We start from the raw sequence: 14948 nt of genomic DNA, 5'->3' as shown, positions 1-14948 counted from the left end.
TTAGGTTTCCCCGAGCGGGTCTGGGGTCGAGCAGCAGGGAATGGTGGTCCCTCAGCTCTCTCTGTGCCGGTAGCCCCCGCATCCCCGGAAAGCCCGCAGCCCCGCAGCCCCCTCAGGCCCGCAGTGCTTGCAGCCTGCTGCTTGGGCGCGGCACGGCCCCGGGCAGAGGGCGGAGTGGAGGGTGGAGGGCGGGGCCTCAGCGCGCAGCCCGCCCCCGTCCCGCAGCCCGGCCGTCCCGGCGCGCGCACCGTGCGCGCGCCCGGAGCCCGGCGGCGGCGTGCGCGTGCGGCGCGTGCGCGCTGCGGCGGGGCGAGGGGCGGCGCGGGCGCGAGTCTGTCAGTGACAGCGGGAGGGGGAGGGGGCCGGAGATGGTGGCGGCGGCGGCGGCTCTTCCGACATGAGGCAGCGGCAGCGCGGGGCTCGGCGGCGGCCGCGGCCGCGGCGGCATCTCTAGCTCGGGAGGCCGCCCCGGGCGTGGGCGGGCGTCCCGGGTCGGCGTCGCGGGAGCGGACTCTGCGGCAGCGCCGCGCACGGGCAGCCGGCTGAGGGGCCCGCGCCCGCCGCGCCCTGCGCTCGGCGCCTGACGGCTCCGGGGCCCGGGGCATCCTCGCCCGCTGGGTCGGCCCCGGAGGCCGGGAGGGGCGGCGCGGCCGGGTCAGGCTCCGCTAGACGGGCCGCGCCGACGGGGGCGGCCACAGCGCCGCGGGCTCCGCAAACTCGCACCGGGCGCCGGGCCTCGCCGCTCGCCCGCCGCCGCCGCCCGCGGGGCCGCCGAGCTCGAGGGCGCGGAGTGCGGGTCGGGGGCCGGGGGTCCGGCCACCGGCCTTGACGCGGCGGAGGCGCCGCTCTCTGCGCAGCATGAGGGGCCCGCCGCCGCCGCCGGGAGAGCTGTGTTTGCGAGAGCGGCCCGCGGCGTGAGAGGGCTCGGCTGGACTTTCCTCGGAGCCGGCGGCGGAGCAGGCGAGTGCGCGCCGAGGAAACGCACCGGGGGCTCGGGCGGCGCTGGACGGGCTCGGGGGCGGCCACCGCTCCGGACCCCCGGGTGTTCCAGGTCTGGCCCCAGTGTCTGCGGTCAGCCTCGGGGCGCGGGGAACGACGGTAGAGTGGCGCTCAGACATTACCCACAGTTGTTGTGAGCATATGGTGCCTTCCCCAGTAGACCGCCGGGGCCCCTGCTTAGGGAATCGGTAGAGCTCGTGGCCTTCAGGTGTTCTTACTTGTGTGGGAACGGATCCCAGTGTAACTGGTCGTCTCGCTGACAGGTCCCGGCCAGCCGGGGAGGGTTCCGAGCGCTCGGCAACATGGCTTCCCCGCCCCACCAGCAGCTGCTGCAGCACCACAGCACCGAGGTGAGTTGTGACTCCAGCGGAGACAGCAACAGCGTGAGGGTCAAAATCAACCCCAAGCAGCTGTCCTCCAACAGCCACCCCAAACATTGCAAGTACAGCATCTCCTCCAGCTGTAGCAGCTCCGGGGACTCAGGAGGGATCCCCAGGAGAATGGGCGCCGGAGGCCGCCTGCGCAGGCAGAAGAAGCTGCCCCAGCTGTTCGAGAGGGCCTCCAGCCGGTGGTGGGACCCCAAGTTTGACTCTGTGAACCTGGAGGAGGCTTGCATGGAGCGCTGCTTCCCGCAAACCCAGCGTCGCTTCCGGTATGCGCTGTTCTACATAGGCTTCGCCTGCCTTCTCTGGAGCATCTATTTTGGGGTACATATGAGATCCAAATTGATTGTCATGGTAGCCCCTGCTCTGTGCTTCCTCGTGGTGTGTGTGGGCTTTTTTCTGTTTACCTTCACCAAGCTGTATGCCCGGCATTATGTGTGGACCTCGCTGGTTCTCACTCTCCTGGTGTTTGCCCTGACCCTGGCTGCCCAGTTTCAGGTCTTGACGCCTCTCTCAGGACGAGTTGACAGCTCCAATCATACTCCTGCAGCCAAGTCGGCAGACACTTGCTTATCTCAAGTGGGGAGCTTTTCCATGTGCATTGAAGTGCTCTTTTTGCTCTACACCGTCATGCACTTACCTTTGTATTTGAGCTTGATTTTGGGAGTGGCCTATTCTGTTCTTTTTGAGACCTTTGGGTATCATTTCCGAGACGAAGACTGCTTCCCCTGGCCTGGAGTGGGGGCCCCACAGTGGGAGCTGCTGAGCCGAGCCCTACTCCATGTCTGTGTTCACGCCATCGGGATCCACCTGTTCATCATGTCACAGGTGAGATCCAGGAGCACCTTCCTCAAGGTGGGACAGTCCATCATGCACGGGAAGGATCTGGAAGTGGAAAAAGCCCTGAAAGAGAGGATGATTCATTCTGTGATGCCAAGAATTATAGCTGATGACTTGATGAAACAGGGGGACGAGGAGAGCGAGAATTCTGTTAAAAGGCACGCCACCTCCAGCCCCAAGAACAGGAAGAAAAAGTCTTCCATACAGAAAGCCCCCATTGCGTTCCGCCCGTTTAAGATGCAGCAGATCGAAGAAGTCAGTATTTTATTCGCAGATATCGTGGGCTTCACCAAGATGAGTGCCAACAAGTCCGCCCATGCCCTGGTGGGTCTCCTCAACGATCTGTTTGGCCGCTTCGACCAGTTGTGTGAGGAGACCAAATGTGAGAAAATCAGTACCCTGGGAGACTGCTACTACTGTGTGGCTGGGTGTCCAGAACCCCGGGCCGACCATGCCTACTGCTGCATCGAAATGGGCTTGGGCATGATAAGAGCCATCGAGCAGTTCTGCCAGGAGAAGAAAGAGATGGTGAACATGCGTGTTGGGGTTCACACGGGGACCGTCTTGTGTGGCATCTTGGGCATGAGGAGGTTTAAATTTGATGTGTGGTCCAATGATGTAAACCTGGCCAATCTCATGGAGCAGCTGGGAGTGGCTGGCAAGGTTCACATTTCCGAGGCCACTGCAAAATACCTAGATGACCGGTACGAAATGGAAGATGGGAAAGTTACTGAGCGTCTCGGCCAGAGTGTGGTTGCTGACCAGTTGAAAGGTATGTGCATATCTTTGCCTCGTCATCTCCCTCCCCAGTCCTGTTTGTGTTGGAAAAACAAAACAATCTCTTTCCAGTGTCAGTATCTGGAGGCAGATCGGTTGTCTCGGACACCTTACCACGGGGGCACCCGAGGGCCAGTGGGACTTTTCCTCCACTGAGTCAGATATCACAGACCTGTTCACACCGTGACAGTGCTGACCTAGATGAGACCTTTAGAAGAAAGGAGAACTTTGAGAAGGTGTATCCTGCCAGTCGGCTCTTAACGTTTCTAATATTCTGGGGGCAGGTCTGATGAATGTAAGGGGATCGGAGCCTGTCAGTAGTTAAAACTTCGAAGCACTATAAGAAATTGCCTTTGCAGTCCATTTGGTCACCCTTGAGCCCCACTGAAACATTTTTTTCTATGCCTTTTCCCCAAAATGTGAAGAATAAAACCTTTCTCCTCTCTAGGCCTCACTTTGCTGGGATAAGGAAGTCGGCTCAGCCCTGCAGGACTCTTGAGAATTAGATTGAATTAGGTACTCTAAGTGCACACTGCCTTTCCCCTCGATCTCTTTTTAAAAAATGTTTGCATTTTCAGCTTTCATTTATTTAATGATGCTTTCTTATCATGGTCTTTGTCTTACCTGATAGACCTCAGCATTTTAAAATTTTGAACTTCTTAAAGGATGAGGCAGTTTGAAAGTGAAAAATGTCCCCAGAACAGTGTTTAGACCCCCTTAGCCCCATCCCCTAAGATTTGTGTCTGGCCCCTTGTCCCTGTCTTAAGCTCCTTACTGCTATTCTTGATGTTTACACTGAGCTTCTCCTTTTGTTTTATTTTTCTTATTTTCACATAGGACCAAAAATCTGAGGTCTGGGAAGTAATGTCTAAGTAAGTGGGACCAAAAGTTATGAATTCTAAATAACTAACATCTTCTCCCTTTCCTTTTTTAAAAAGCATTATATTTTACTAAAATCTTCCACATTGAGGGAAACACCTTTTTTGGAAGTGAGTAGAGAATAACATTGATTTTTAAAAAGTCAACATTTTTAAAGCTGTATTGTGTTCTGTGGTGCCCCCACACTGCGTAATCACACAATGAAAAGCTCCAGGGAAGGGAATCCTCAGAAAGAGAAGTAACGGCTTGAATCAGAGATGGAAAAGTGAGGGTATAAATCAGCCACGGTAAGTGGTTGAGTTTGAGGGCCTCTGTGGGCTGTCAGCCTGGACACAGTCCTGTATGTTCAGTTGATACTTTCTCTCCTTGTGATCAGAGTTCCCCATGTCATTTACTTACTTCTTACCTGGTAATAACAAATTTATCCTTCTCCTGATTTTTCTTTGTTTTATTAATTTTGCTAGTAGTTGAAGAATTTACTAATAGTTGAAGATTTTGCAGGTATAGGAGAAAAATATTTTCACCTGCTAGTTTCCTCTCTGTAGAGTGCTTTCAGTGCTACGTTGATGAGATCAGGAACTATACTTTGCAGTTCACTTGAGAGATTCTGCCGTGACACGTGTCTTCCTCTGTAGGAGGGTGGCTCCTGCCCTGGAGTCTGAAGGTTCCAGGGGAATGGGGTGCAGATCTAATCCCTGCTCGACATTTTGGCATCTTTAGGATCTGGGTGTTGTAGGCTCTGTCCTCAGGGATTATGGGATAGATTCCAGAGAATGGAGCTGGGCTGTACTATATTAGATTAAGTGTGACAATGATAGCGATTTTGTAAGTGGTACTTTGAACAGTATATTACTTGAATTTCAAAAATAAAAACAGATGGAATCATTAAGCATGTCTGGAATTTGCCAAGTCTTTGACTCTTTGGCAATACCCGTTTTTGTTAATTTCTGTGTAATTTTATTTTCAACCTGTATATCAAAGGTCTCAAAGGTACTGACCAAAAAATGCTGGAATAGGTTTGCTGATTTTTTTTAACTCACATACTGTAAATTTAGTAAGTTAACTTTTTCTTTAAATTTATGTACACTATATATTTATAAGGAAAAGTCTTCGGAGATAGGGAAAGACAGAAGGCTTAGCTAAACCAGTGATTTTTTTTTTTATGGTATTCTCTCCTTTAACAGTTTCCCTGAGGCGATGATTTTTGCTTTATTCAGCTCATTTTGAAAACCTCTGTGGATGGGACTCTAGTAATAGAGGATGTCTCCACAACTTCCTGACCTTTTTTGAAATTGTACAGTTCAGTTTTCCTGACACTGTACAAATATGCTAAATTGAGATGATAGCACAGTTTTTGAAGACCCTTTTCATACAGAGGGGTTCAGGTTGTATACGTAAGATTCCTTTCAGCCCTTCTCTGGGTTTGTGGCAGACGTTTTCTCTGTGCACTGTTGGGTATTAGCTTTTCCTCTCATCTGCTTTTCTGATAAGGGGTGAAAGATACCCAGTCGAGGACTCTGTAGAAAGGGACGTTGTACAGTAGACTGAGGATTCCAGAACTCGCCTGGCAGTGTGAAAGGAAGCTGCTCTTCTGATTTGTCTTAACAGACTTTGTGGAAAGTGGATTTTATTTCTGCACGTTCACTCACTCCCCAGACATCTTTGTTGTGCTCTGATGGGGCCTGGCCATGTGGATGCGCAGGTGAAGTCGTGAAGGTTCCTGACCTGGGTGAGCTCAGGGTCGCTGAGGTCATTGAGTAGAGAGTCAGGAATGCTGTAGAGAGGTGCATGTCCCTGAGGGGGATCTTGAGATCGAGCAGTGGCTCTCCAGGGAGATAGAACATTCAGTGCAGTGATGAAAGCGTGGGCAAAGGCTTGGGGTTACTTGGTGGGCTGGGCAGTTTAAGTAGTTCACCAGGACACGGAGGGCTGTGGTCACACAGGGAAGAGTTTGGATTCGATCCTGTAGGTAAGGGGGAGCCGCTGATGGACTTTTAAGCAGGCAGCTTAGGTGATGTGATTAGCAGTTTTAGAAAGTTTCCTCTTTAAGTTCTAGGGAACATGGGTTGGAAGGGTATGAGACTGGAGATTAGTGAGCTGTTTCAGGAAATCCAGGCAGGGGTGATGGTGGCCTGGACCAAGGTAACAACAGTGGTGGTGGGGAAGATGGGACAGATGTGAGCAATGGTAAGATCAACTGGATTGGACATATAGCCAGATCTAAGCAGATGACTGGGGGAGGGGCTTGATTGAACAGGAGATGGCTTTGCAGGTTTCTGGAATTGACCTGGGGACACAGTTTGGAGTCAGGGGTGAGTGAGAGGCCTTTGAAGTGTCTATGGTGTGAGTGGAAAATGCAGGATCAAGTTGTAGAATACAAAATAGGCCAGGAACCCTTGGCTTGTTTGTTCATTCATTCAACAAATAATTTATTTTGTGTTGGGCACATTTCTAGGAGCTGGAGATGTAACGGTGAACAAAACAGACAATTTCTGCCCTCATGGTGCTTCTGTTCTAATGAGAGAGTTAGACAGTAAACAAAATATAGAGTTTGTTTTGTGTTATGTTCTAAGGAGAAAACAAAGCAGGACGGAGGATGTGGAATGTGTGTGTGTTTGAAATTTTAGATAAGGTGGCCAGCCAGTCACTGAGAGAGAAGGTTGAAAGAATTGTCAGCATAGGACTAGGATTTTGGAAGTGATCGGAAAAGTGAGGGGCAATTATCATTAAAGACTAGGGAGGAATAGCCTGATTTGAGTGATAGGAAGAGGGTCCTTCTGCACCATTTGGGATGAACTACCAGGCCAGGAGGGTACTGGCTGTTCTGTTCTTGCCTTGGGCTACAAGCGAAAAAGGTGAGGGCTTTTGTCTAGAATGTTGATTTTTCCTTTCATAGGTAGAGTCACAGGGGAAGTTAAACTCTTGGAAAATACCTACAGACATCTAATTTTCCCCTCTTAAATACCAGGAAGATAAAACAAAGGTGCTTAGCTACCCCAAATCCACACCAGCACTCCTGTGTTTGTGGAAGGGAGTATTGGGGGCTGTCACATTGTCAGCTGCAGAAGCAAAACAAGACTTTCCCCCCAAACCAGGCTTTTCGGCTTGCAGAGCAGCTCAGGGCAAGCTCTGTTTGTGTGCATTGGGAGAGAGGGTCACCAGCTGGCCACCTCAGTGACTGAGCGCTTCACCATGTGCTGAGAGGTGGCACTTGGAAGAGTCCCTGTCTAGCCCCTGTCTTGGACCACTCCTCAAACACAGTGGATGGAGACACTCGGCGGTTCATCCTTGGCCAGCAGCTGTCCCAAACTGGAAGTCTGGGCTCCCTGGTTCCCTGCCAGCTGCCAGCTAGGAGCCCTGGCTGAGTACTAGTTTGGGGTGCAGTTTGCTTGTTCAGGTGCACCCCTGGCTTCACCCGGCAGCTTGGATAGCTTGTCCCCCGCTAAGCTTGTCACCTTTGCCACTGTTTGCTTGCCCATAGCTGACCGCTCAGTGTCCCCTCTTAAGTCATGTTGAAGAGAACTTCCACGCTCACCTGCATTCTTGAGCGGACTTTCTTGTGCATGTTGAAACAGCCTCTCGGATAGCAAGGGGCAGAGATAAGATGAGGCAGAAAATTTGGCCTGACATCTGGGATGGGAGATGACAAACAGCTGTGGAGTCGGTGCTCAGGCAGCCCCTGATGACAGTTTATTCAGGCTCCTTCAGAACAAATTATACAGCTTCCAGAAGGAGCACACAGCTGTTAATTCTGAGGACCAGCTTTTGAGTTGAATCGGCCTTTGGCAAAGAAAGTTAGGATATGGTTTGCTGAATTGCTGGTGGAATGAAGAAGGAAGGAGGGTGATCTTTTCAGGTAGAACAACTAAGAAGGGGAAAAAATTAAAAACAAGCAAATAGAATAAAGAAATTTCAGGGGTTCTTGTCTACCCGCCAGCCTGGTTCAGATAACAACTATGTTTCTGCCTACTGATCAGTGTTGCCTGTATACTTTGCTATGGAGTAACAATCCTTTTTTTTTTTTTAATTTAAATTAAAAAAATTTTTTTTATTTTGGGTGTAGGTAATTTATTTTTTTAGAGGAGGTGCTGGGGATTGAACCCAGGACCTCATGCACGCTAAGCATGCCTTCTACCATTTGAGCTATACCCTCCCCCCGGAAATAATAATCCTAAAAAAAAAAAAAGAACACATTGAATTTTCTGTCATGTGTGCACATGTGCCTAAATTTTTATCTTTCTTGGTGATTTCAGTCTTGGTATTTCGATATTGTAAGAGTATGTATGGTCATTAATCACGAGATCCTGCAGGTCTGCTGTCCTGCAGGTCTGCTGTCCTGCTTGTAGTAGGGAGCCCCTGATACCACATAGTTCTTCATCCATGTGGCTCTTGGCATCATCATCTGTACTTTGCACATGAGACACCTAAAGACCTCTTTCCCAGTAGGAATTAGCATCCTTGGAGGGAATTTTATAACGAGGTGAGAGTTTTTTAAACAGGCTGGCCAGGGCTACTGCAAACAGACAGGTAGGCCGGGGCCGGGGTGGCCTTCCCCTAGGGAGGCTGGAGAAGCCGTGACAGTTTGCTCACCAGGCCAACCGGTGGCTTAACTTGGGTCAGCTTTGGCGAAGGAAACTGTACTTTGTAAAAATTGCTTGCTCTTATAAATCAGTTTTTTTATTATTTTCGCCAGCATTTGCTTATGCTGTACTTGTAAGAAAATGCCCAGCGTGTTCTGCTGAAGCAAGGGGAGAGGCTCATTCCCTCAGAATAGGCCAGAAGGTCAAGCCTTCAGAGGCTGGTGGTGGTGGTGACGGCTCTGACCCCGAGGGTGGGAGCAGGGGACAAGAACAGACTTGAGAAGGGGGTAGAATTCCAGGGCTTGGATGATCAGGAACAGCTCTGACTGGCTTCTGAGCCTTTGCACAAGCCAGTGGTTCTCGAACTTCTTGGCCTTCGGACCCTGTACATCCCTAGAAATTACTGGGGAAACTAAAGAGCTTTTGTTCATGTACGTTATCTGCTTATATTTACTGTATTAGAAATGGGAAAAACAGTTGAGACATTTAAAGAAATCTTTTCTTAATTCATTTCAAAATAACAATAGACCTGTTGTGCCCATCACTGTTAATATAAATAACATATTTTTATAAAAATAACTACTTCAAAAAATAACTCTTGATAAGCAAAGAAATTTGGTGGGAAGAGTAGCATGTTTTACATTTCTGCACATCTCTTTAATGTCTGGATTAATCAAAAACTGCTGGATTTTCAAAAATTGTGGTAAAATACACGTAACAAAATTTTTACCATATTAACCATTTTTAAGTCTGTCAGCTAGATTTTCTTCACTGCTTTGGTATTCAGTCTGTTGCAGTATGTTGAAGAATGTGTAGAAAATCTAGCTCTACAGAGATAATATAGTTGGAAAGTAGAGGAGCACTTTAATAGCCTTTTTAGAAAACTGTGGATATTTTTCTTTGATACTGCACCAGCACTCAACAAGTGGCAGTTTTTTAAGGGTTAGTTGCAATATGGAACCTGAAATCCTACTGATCAGTTTTTTTGTATGCTGTTTAAACCCCGCTGGATTTTTGAATGAACCTTTACCCAGGTGTAACTTGGTAATATCATGCATCGGTCATTTGGAAAATAATGGTTCCTTCAGTTGTGCAGATCTTCCAGATGCTGGTATAAGCCAAGTCTTTAAACATAGGGAAGGTGCGAGCTTCACAGTGGCAGATAGAAGTTTTCCGAAGTTCTGTTTTTTAATTGAAGGTTTGAATTTCATCACTGGCAACAAATACTCTCAGTTGTTTCCCTGAAAGTGACAGACTCATTTCGCTCATTTTTCAGGAACAGACTACAAGATGCGCAAAAGTCTGAGCGACCACAGTTTTGTCTGTGGGTCACGTATAAACGATGTTCCATCAAAAAGGCAGCTAGTTCGGCTTGCAGCCCAAACAGGTGTGCAGATGCTTTTTGTGGCAACTGTTTCACACTGTAGGTGTGTTCCCATCGTGTCCCACAGAACTTTAGACAAGCACTCAAGGTTTAACCCAATTGTTCATTTTTATTGCTTCATCAGACAACATTCTAAAGTGAAAAGGACTGTTTTTCCCTTCTGCAAGTGCAGAGTGGTACAGAACTTGCTGATGACCAGCACAGTTGGGTACCACCCCCTGATGCATAGTCAGGCACCAGCAGCTTTATCCACGGTTGCTTTTGCACTGTCATTGCCAATGTCAAGGCTGAGAAAGGCAAATCATGTCTTAGTGTTGGTATGAAAATTGTTTTGACCTCACACATGCCCTACAGAAGTCTGGGAGACCCTTGCGAGTCTGTGCACCACAGTCTGAGAACTGGTTCCCTAAGTGACAAGAGAGGAAGAGTGACGGTTTTGCAGCTACTACCTAAACACGTGTTCTCATGTGGATGGGACAATGCAGACTGGACTAGGTTAGACGTACGACATTTACTGTGGAAGTTGCAAGGGACTTGAGTTCATACATTTCCTTTTTCTCAAAAAATCCTTTGTGATTCTGCCAGATCTCTGCTGCTGGGGTTCAAGGGTCAGGAGGAAGACTGTCAACTTGGTTGTTCAGTTTGGTTTTGCAGGTCTCCTCCTTTGGCAGAATAGTGCAGTGGTCTGGCGCATGGGTTCTGGTGTCCTGTAAGTTTGGATTCGGTTCAGTTCTGAACTGTGGAATCTTGGGCAAGCTGGTGGGTACTCTCCAATATATAGGAATGACAGTACCTCTATCAGAGGGTTATTGGGAGACTCAACTGAGATGACAGTTCAAGTAAAACACTTATTAGCATAGTGAGTTGACTCCAACAGGCGTTTGGTAGATAATAACCAGCTCTATCGCCTGGGTGAGTCACATTTTGTACTGCACTTGAGAGTGGTTTTTTTCCCCCTGAACTCTCTTTGGTGCATGTCTTGTATAATTTGGGACTGAAACCCAGAAAACACCAGGGACTGTGATTGTGTCAGTTTCTCAAATTAAAAAGGGCAAGTGTCCAAAATACAGAACATCAGTAACTTGCCCTGGGTAAATTGTAGCTGCCAAGTTTGGCAGCTTCTTTACTGAAAACTCTAGGGAGTTTAGGCAGTATTGTTCTTGGGCCGCTTCTGGTTCCCCAGAGCTTAGAGGTACTTAAGATGATGTGACCCTTGACAGTTGAGGAGTTACGGGAAAATCTTTAGCTTTGGAACTCTGGAGATATTGGATGAGGTTTGAACTAGAGCAGTTAATCAGCTCTGTTGTATTCTGCTGTAAACTCATTTATTTATTCAATAAATATCAAGTAAGTTTCTACTCTTTGGACTAGGTTCTGGAGATAGAGCCCTCTGCCCTCTTGGAGTCTACAACCTGGAAGGGAAAAGAGACATTAATCAGATACACTCTAGACTTATTGGTCTTATTACAAATAGGGCTGGGAGGTAGGGACACTTGTCATCTCCATTTATAGGTGAGGGAACTGAAGCACAGAGAGGTTAAGTACTAGCAATGGTCACACAGCTAGAAGCAGCTACTAAGTGGTGGGGCCTGTATTCAATCCCAAGGGACTGTACTAGAGAACACTAGTTGTTAGAAACATCTGCTTCATAGAATTGTTGTGAGGATTAATGGAGAAAATAATATTAAGTACTTAGAAAAGTCCTTGGCGCTCTCAGTAGAGATTAGATTTACTAGCTAGTGTTAACGAAAGTGGGGACAATTTTCTTAGCAGCAGCAACAACAGAAAAATAACTATACCTTTCTTTGTTTAGCTCTTTCCTGTTCACAAAGTGTTTTCAGGCACATTGTTATCTCAACCATTGTGAAATCTTAGAATCTTGGGAACCTGTGTATGTTTAGAAGTTTTTGTTTTATTTGCTTGTTATTTCCCGTTATTTACCAGCTTTCAGGCTGAGTTGATTTCCTAACATCCTTTGAAGGTGACCAATGACTTTTTTTCAAGAATCAGTGTGAACTGTTGGATTTTAGCTTGTTTGGTGTATTTCACTCCATTAAAGATACCTTTTTTTTTTTTTTTTGATGCTCAAATGGTCCCATCTTGGGTCCATGGGAGCCCTTTCGAGTTGGCCTCTGAGTCCTTTTCATACAAACTGGCAGTGTTTGGTAGCTTTTTTACTCATTTAGTAACATTTTGAAGGAGTAGAGAAATTATAGATATTAAAATCTCATTAATTCTGTTTGGCTGATGTGTTCATTCAGAGAGACTGAGCTAAAGTTTACCCTCTTATTTTTGAAAAGAAAATTAGTAGTATATGCATGTTTATATGAAGAAATAGCACTGCGGGAGAAATGGTTCGTGGGTCTTGAAGCTCTCCGGAAGCTTTAATTTACATTCCTATGATTGACAATTACAGAGCCACGCAGGATTTGTCTCTGGTATCTTCCCTCTAATGCTTGTTGAGGGACCCGTACCTGTGAATGTTGGTAAATGAAGGTAAAGAACAATAAAATGAAAGACATCCTAGACCCAAGTGTAAGTTACCTGTTGGCAAATTGGAGAGTAGCCCCAGCCCAGCAAATCCTACCCCCCAGGACAGCTGTGGAAGGTTCCAGAAAGCCCAACTCCAGGAATTCCCTTCACAGGAATCTTGTTCTGAATAGTGGTTCCTGGAATGACTGCCCTGCCATTCTCCTTTCCATCCTGCGCAACGTGCATTTGACTCACTTACTTTGTTTATGATCTGTCTCCATCCCAGTTGAATGTGTCTTGAGAGCAGGAATTTTCGCATGTTTTATTTACTGCTGTATTCCAAGCACCGGAAACACAGCCTGGCATATAGCAGATGCTCAATAATATGTGTGACCTGCACAAAGAAAGGAAGATTATAACTCCACACATTCCACATGTGTGCGAAACTGTGCCCCAGACATGGAACAAACCAGAAGGCTGAGAAGGCGACAACCGGTTTTTGAGGAACAGATGAGTGTTGAGTGGTTTATTAGCGGCTACGGGTGGCGTCTTTAAAGGACCTAAGGAAGGGGGTGGGAAGGTGCCTGGGAACGTGAACTGGGCCCCTGGGTGCCGGGGAGAACTATCAGGCAGAGACTCAGATGATTGAAACCCAGATGTTTATTTAGGACCCAGGAAATGTGGGATTGAACGGCTTAGTTCAGGCAGTTATTTTTTAGCTTTTTAAAATGGAGATTTCAAGAAGTATATTTACCTTTAATAACACTGTAGCTCCCTACAGTTCTTATTTGATGATCATTTATGCACACAGAGAGCCAGCATACCCTTTTTTGGGCAAAGCTCCAGCAAAATCTTTGCATAATTTCCAGGATTTTTATGTAATGCTATTACATTCTGTTCATTTTTTTTCCTTCCAAAGAAAAATGTACTACTGAAAGCAGCTTTTGGATCATTTGTATTTGTGTTTGAATTGTGTGGGAAATACTAACTTTGGTTTTTTACCATGTAGTTTGTAGAGAGGAAGAAAAACCACATGAAGGTGATTGATTTTCTTGTTAATGGATATCAACATACAATATCCCATTAAGGCTTTGATATTTTAAGTGAAAGAGACTATTGCATATTAATTTAGTTAGTTTTGCCTTATTAAGTGTTCACATTCAAAGTGTGGATTACATTGCATTCTGCAACTTCATAAATGGGTTCTTTTCCCCATGAGAAAAATGCTTTTTATAGTCATTACTATTAATTTTTGTTTTGTGAATGAGCTGTCTAAAAGCAGGTAAGAGGGATGTTTCTGAAAGAAGAGTACTTTTATAGAATTATCTTATTATTCTAAACAAAAAAATAAATTTGTTCAGTAGATTAGCTTTTCAACTTAAGATATTTTCTCCACAAACTAGTTCAGCACTTTTGGGAAAATAATTTAATCTCTCTGGTTTTCAGTTTCCTCATGTTTGTAAAAGGTAGAGTTTGAACCAGATGTGCTTTAAATTCCTCCCCCCTCCCCCCATTCCCTAAGAATAGCTGAACTTCTATGATTGGAACATAGTATGTGTTCTTAATACGAAGAAGTGGTTTCTCCATCCATTTGTTTAAACTGTGAATCCTCATTTAGATAAATTTAGCATATGGAAACTCAGATTTACAGAAACTAAGTTGTGGGACATGTGTGAGATACTTAACGTTCTAAAGGATTCTTTTCTTCCTTTAAATATAAGTAAATAAGATTGAGTTACAGAAATATATTTACACATGGTTTTTGGGGATCACATTTAGTATGTAAAGTAAGGTATCATTAGAGGAACCCCATCTGATTTGAAAGTTTGAGAAGTACTTTTGAAATGGCTGGAAGAAAATGTGAAGTGATTAAATTAAAAATGTGGTTCGATTCCTGTTGAACATTATTTTGGAGAGAGATTGGAAGATTAGTTGCCAAAAAAATGAATTTCACTTGTGTTGGCAAGTTTTTTGCTAGTAGAACAGAGCAAATATTGGATTCATAATGTTCTTACAGATTACTCCAGTAATAAAAGACTCACTTGCTCCTGATGGTGGGTTCCTAGGTCTGCTGACTGTGTATTTAGTGTGCCAGGGTCCTCTGTGTTTACTGTATAGTTTAGTATCCCCCAAATTAACACACCTGGAAAGTGTCTACCTTAAACTTCTTTATTAGAAGTTAGAGGTCACCAGTGATAAAAGGAAACTCTTGGATTTAATTATAAAGGAATTATAAAAGATTGGAATGGTTTTCTTATCCTTTCTTGCAAATAGCAAAGCAGCTCACATTTTCTGTGATTTGCATGGCTGGAGAAACAAAGTGAAAAGGAAAAACACTCTTCTTTGTTCTGAAAGGGTGTTGACACTGGGCACATATGTCATCCAACCTGAGAGAGAATTTCATCTCCACAAAGGCCCAACTTGTGAAACTGTAGCTTCCCTTAGAGAAACTGTTATTCACAGCTTGTTGGAGTCATATGTTTTCTACTGACTAAAGTGACTGACTCAGTGTGTCAGTCATTGCAGGAGGTTAAAAACTTTTAGAACTACCATGCAAACAAAACATTTCAAAGGTCTTTTCTGGGCTCTAACACACATTTCATAGTGACTTTCTCAGCTGGAAAAACTTAATTA

General features: G+C 46.0%; 1 protein-coding gene across 2 annotated transcripts in view; it reads left to right on the top strand.

Annotated features, from left to right (window-relative positions):
- The first annotated feature begins 795 nt into the window (after nt 1-795).
- The window catches only part of ADCY9 (adenylate cyclase 9), a 108883-nt gene continuing 94730 nt past the window's right edge, over nt 796-14948 (top strand). Inside the window, exons 1-2 of one of the 2 annotated variants that reach the window (XM_064478399.1) lie at nt 797-960; nt 1263-2994. In XM_064478399.1, the coding sequence (XP_064334469.1) occupies nt 1302-2994 (1693 nt within the window). In that variant the 5' untranslated portion in view covers nt 797-960; nt 1263-1301. Of the gene's footprint in view, nt 2995-14948 lie in introns of both variants that reach the window. The other variant, XM_064478400.1, reaches the window with a different exon arrangement.

This window comes from Camelus dromedarius, chromosome 24 (genome assembly GCF_036321535.1).
Source record: "Camelus dromedarius isolate mCamDro1 chromosome 24, mCamDro1.pat, whole genome shotgun sequence".
Taxonomy (NCBI): domain Eukaryota; kingdom Metazoa; phylum Chordata; class Mammalia; order Artiodactyla; family Camelidae; genus Camelus; species Camelus dromedarius.
The sequence above is the reverse complement of the archived record's forward strand: the minus strand, read 5'-3'. Positions and strand labels throughout refer to the sequence as shown.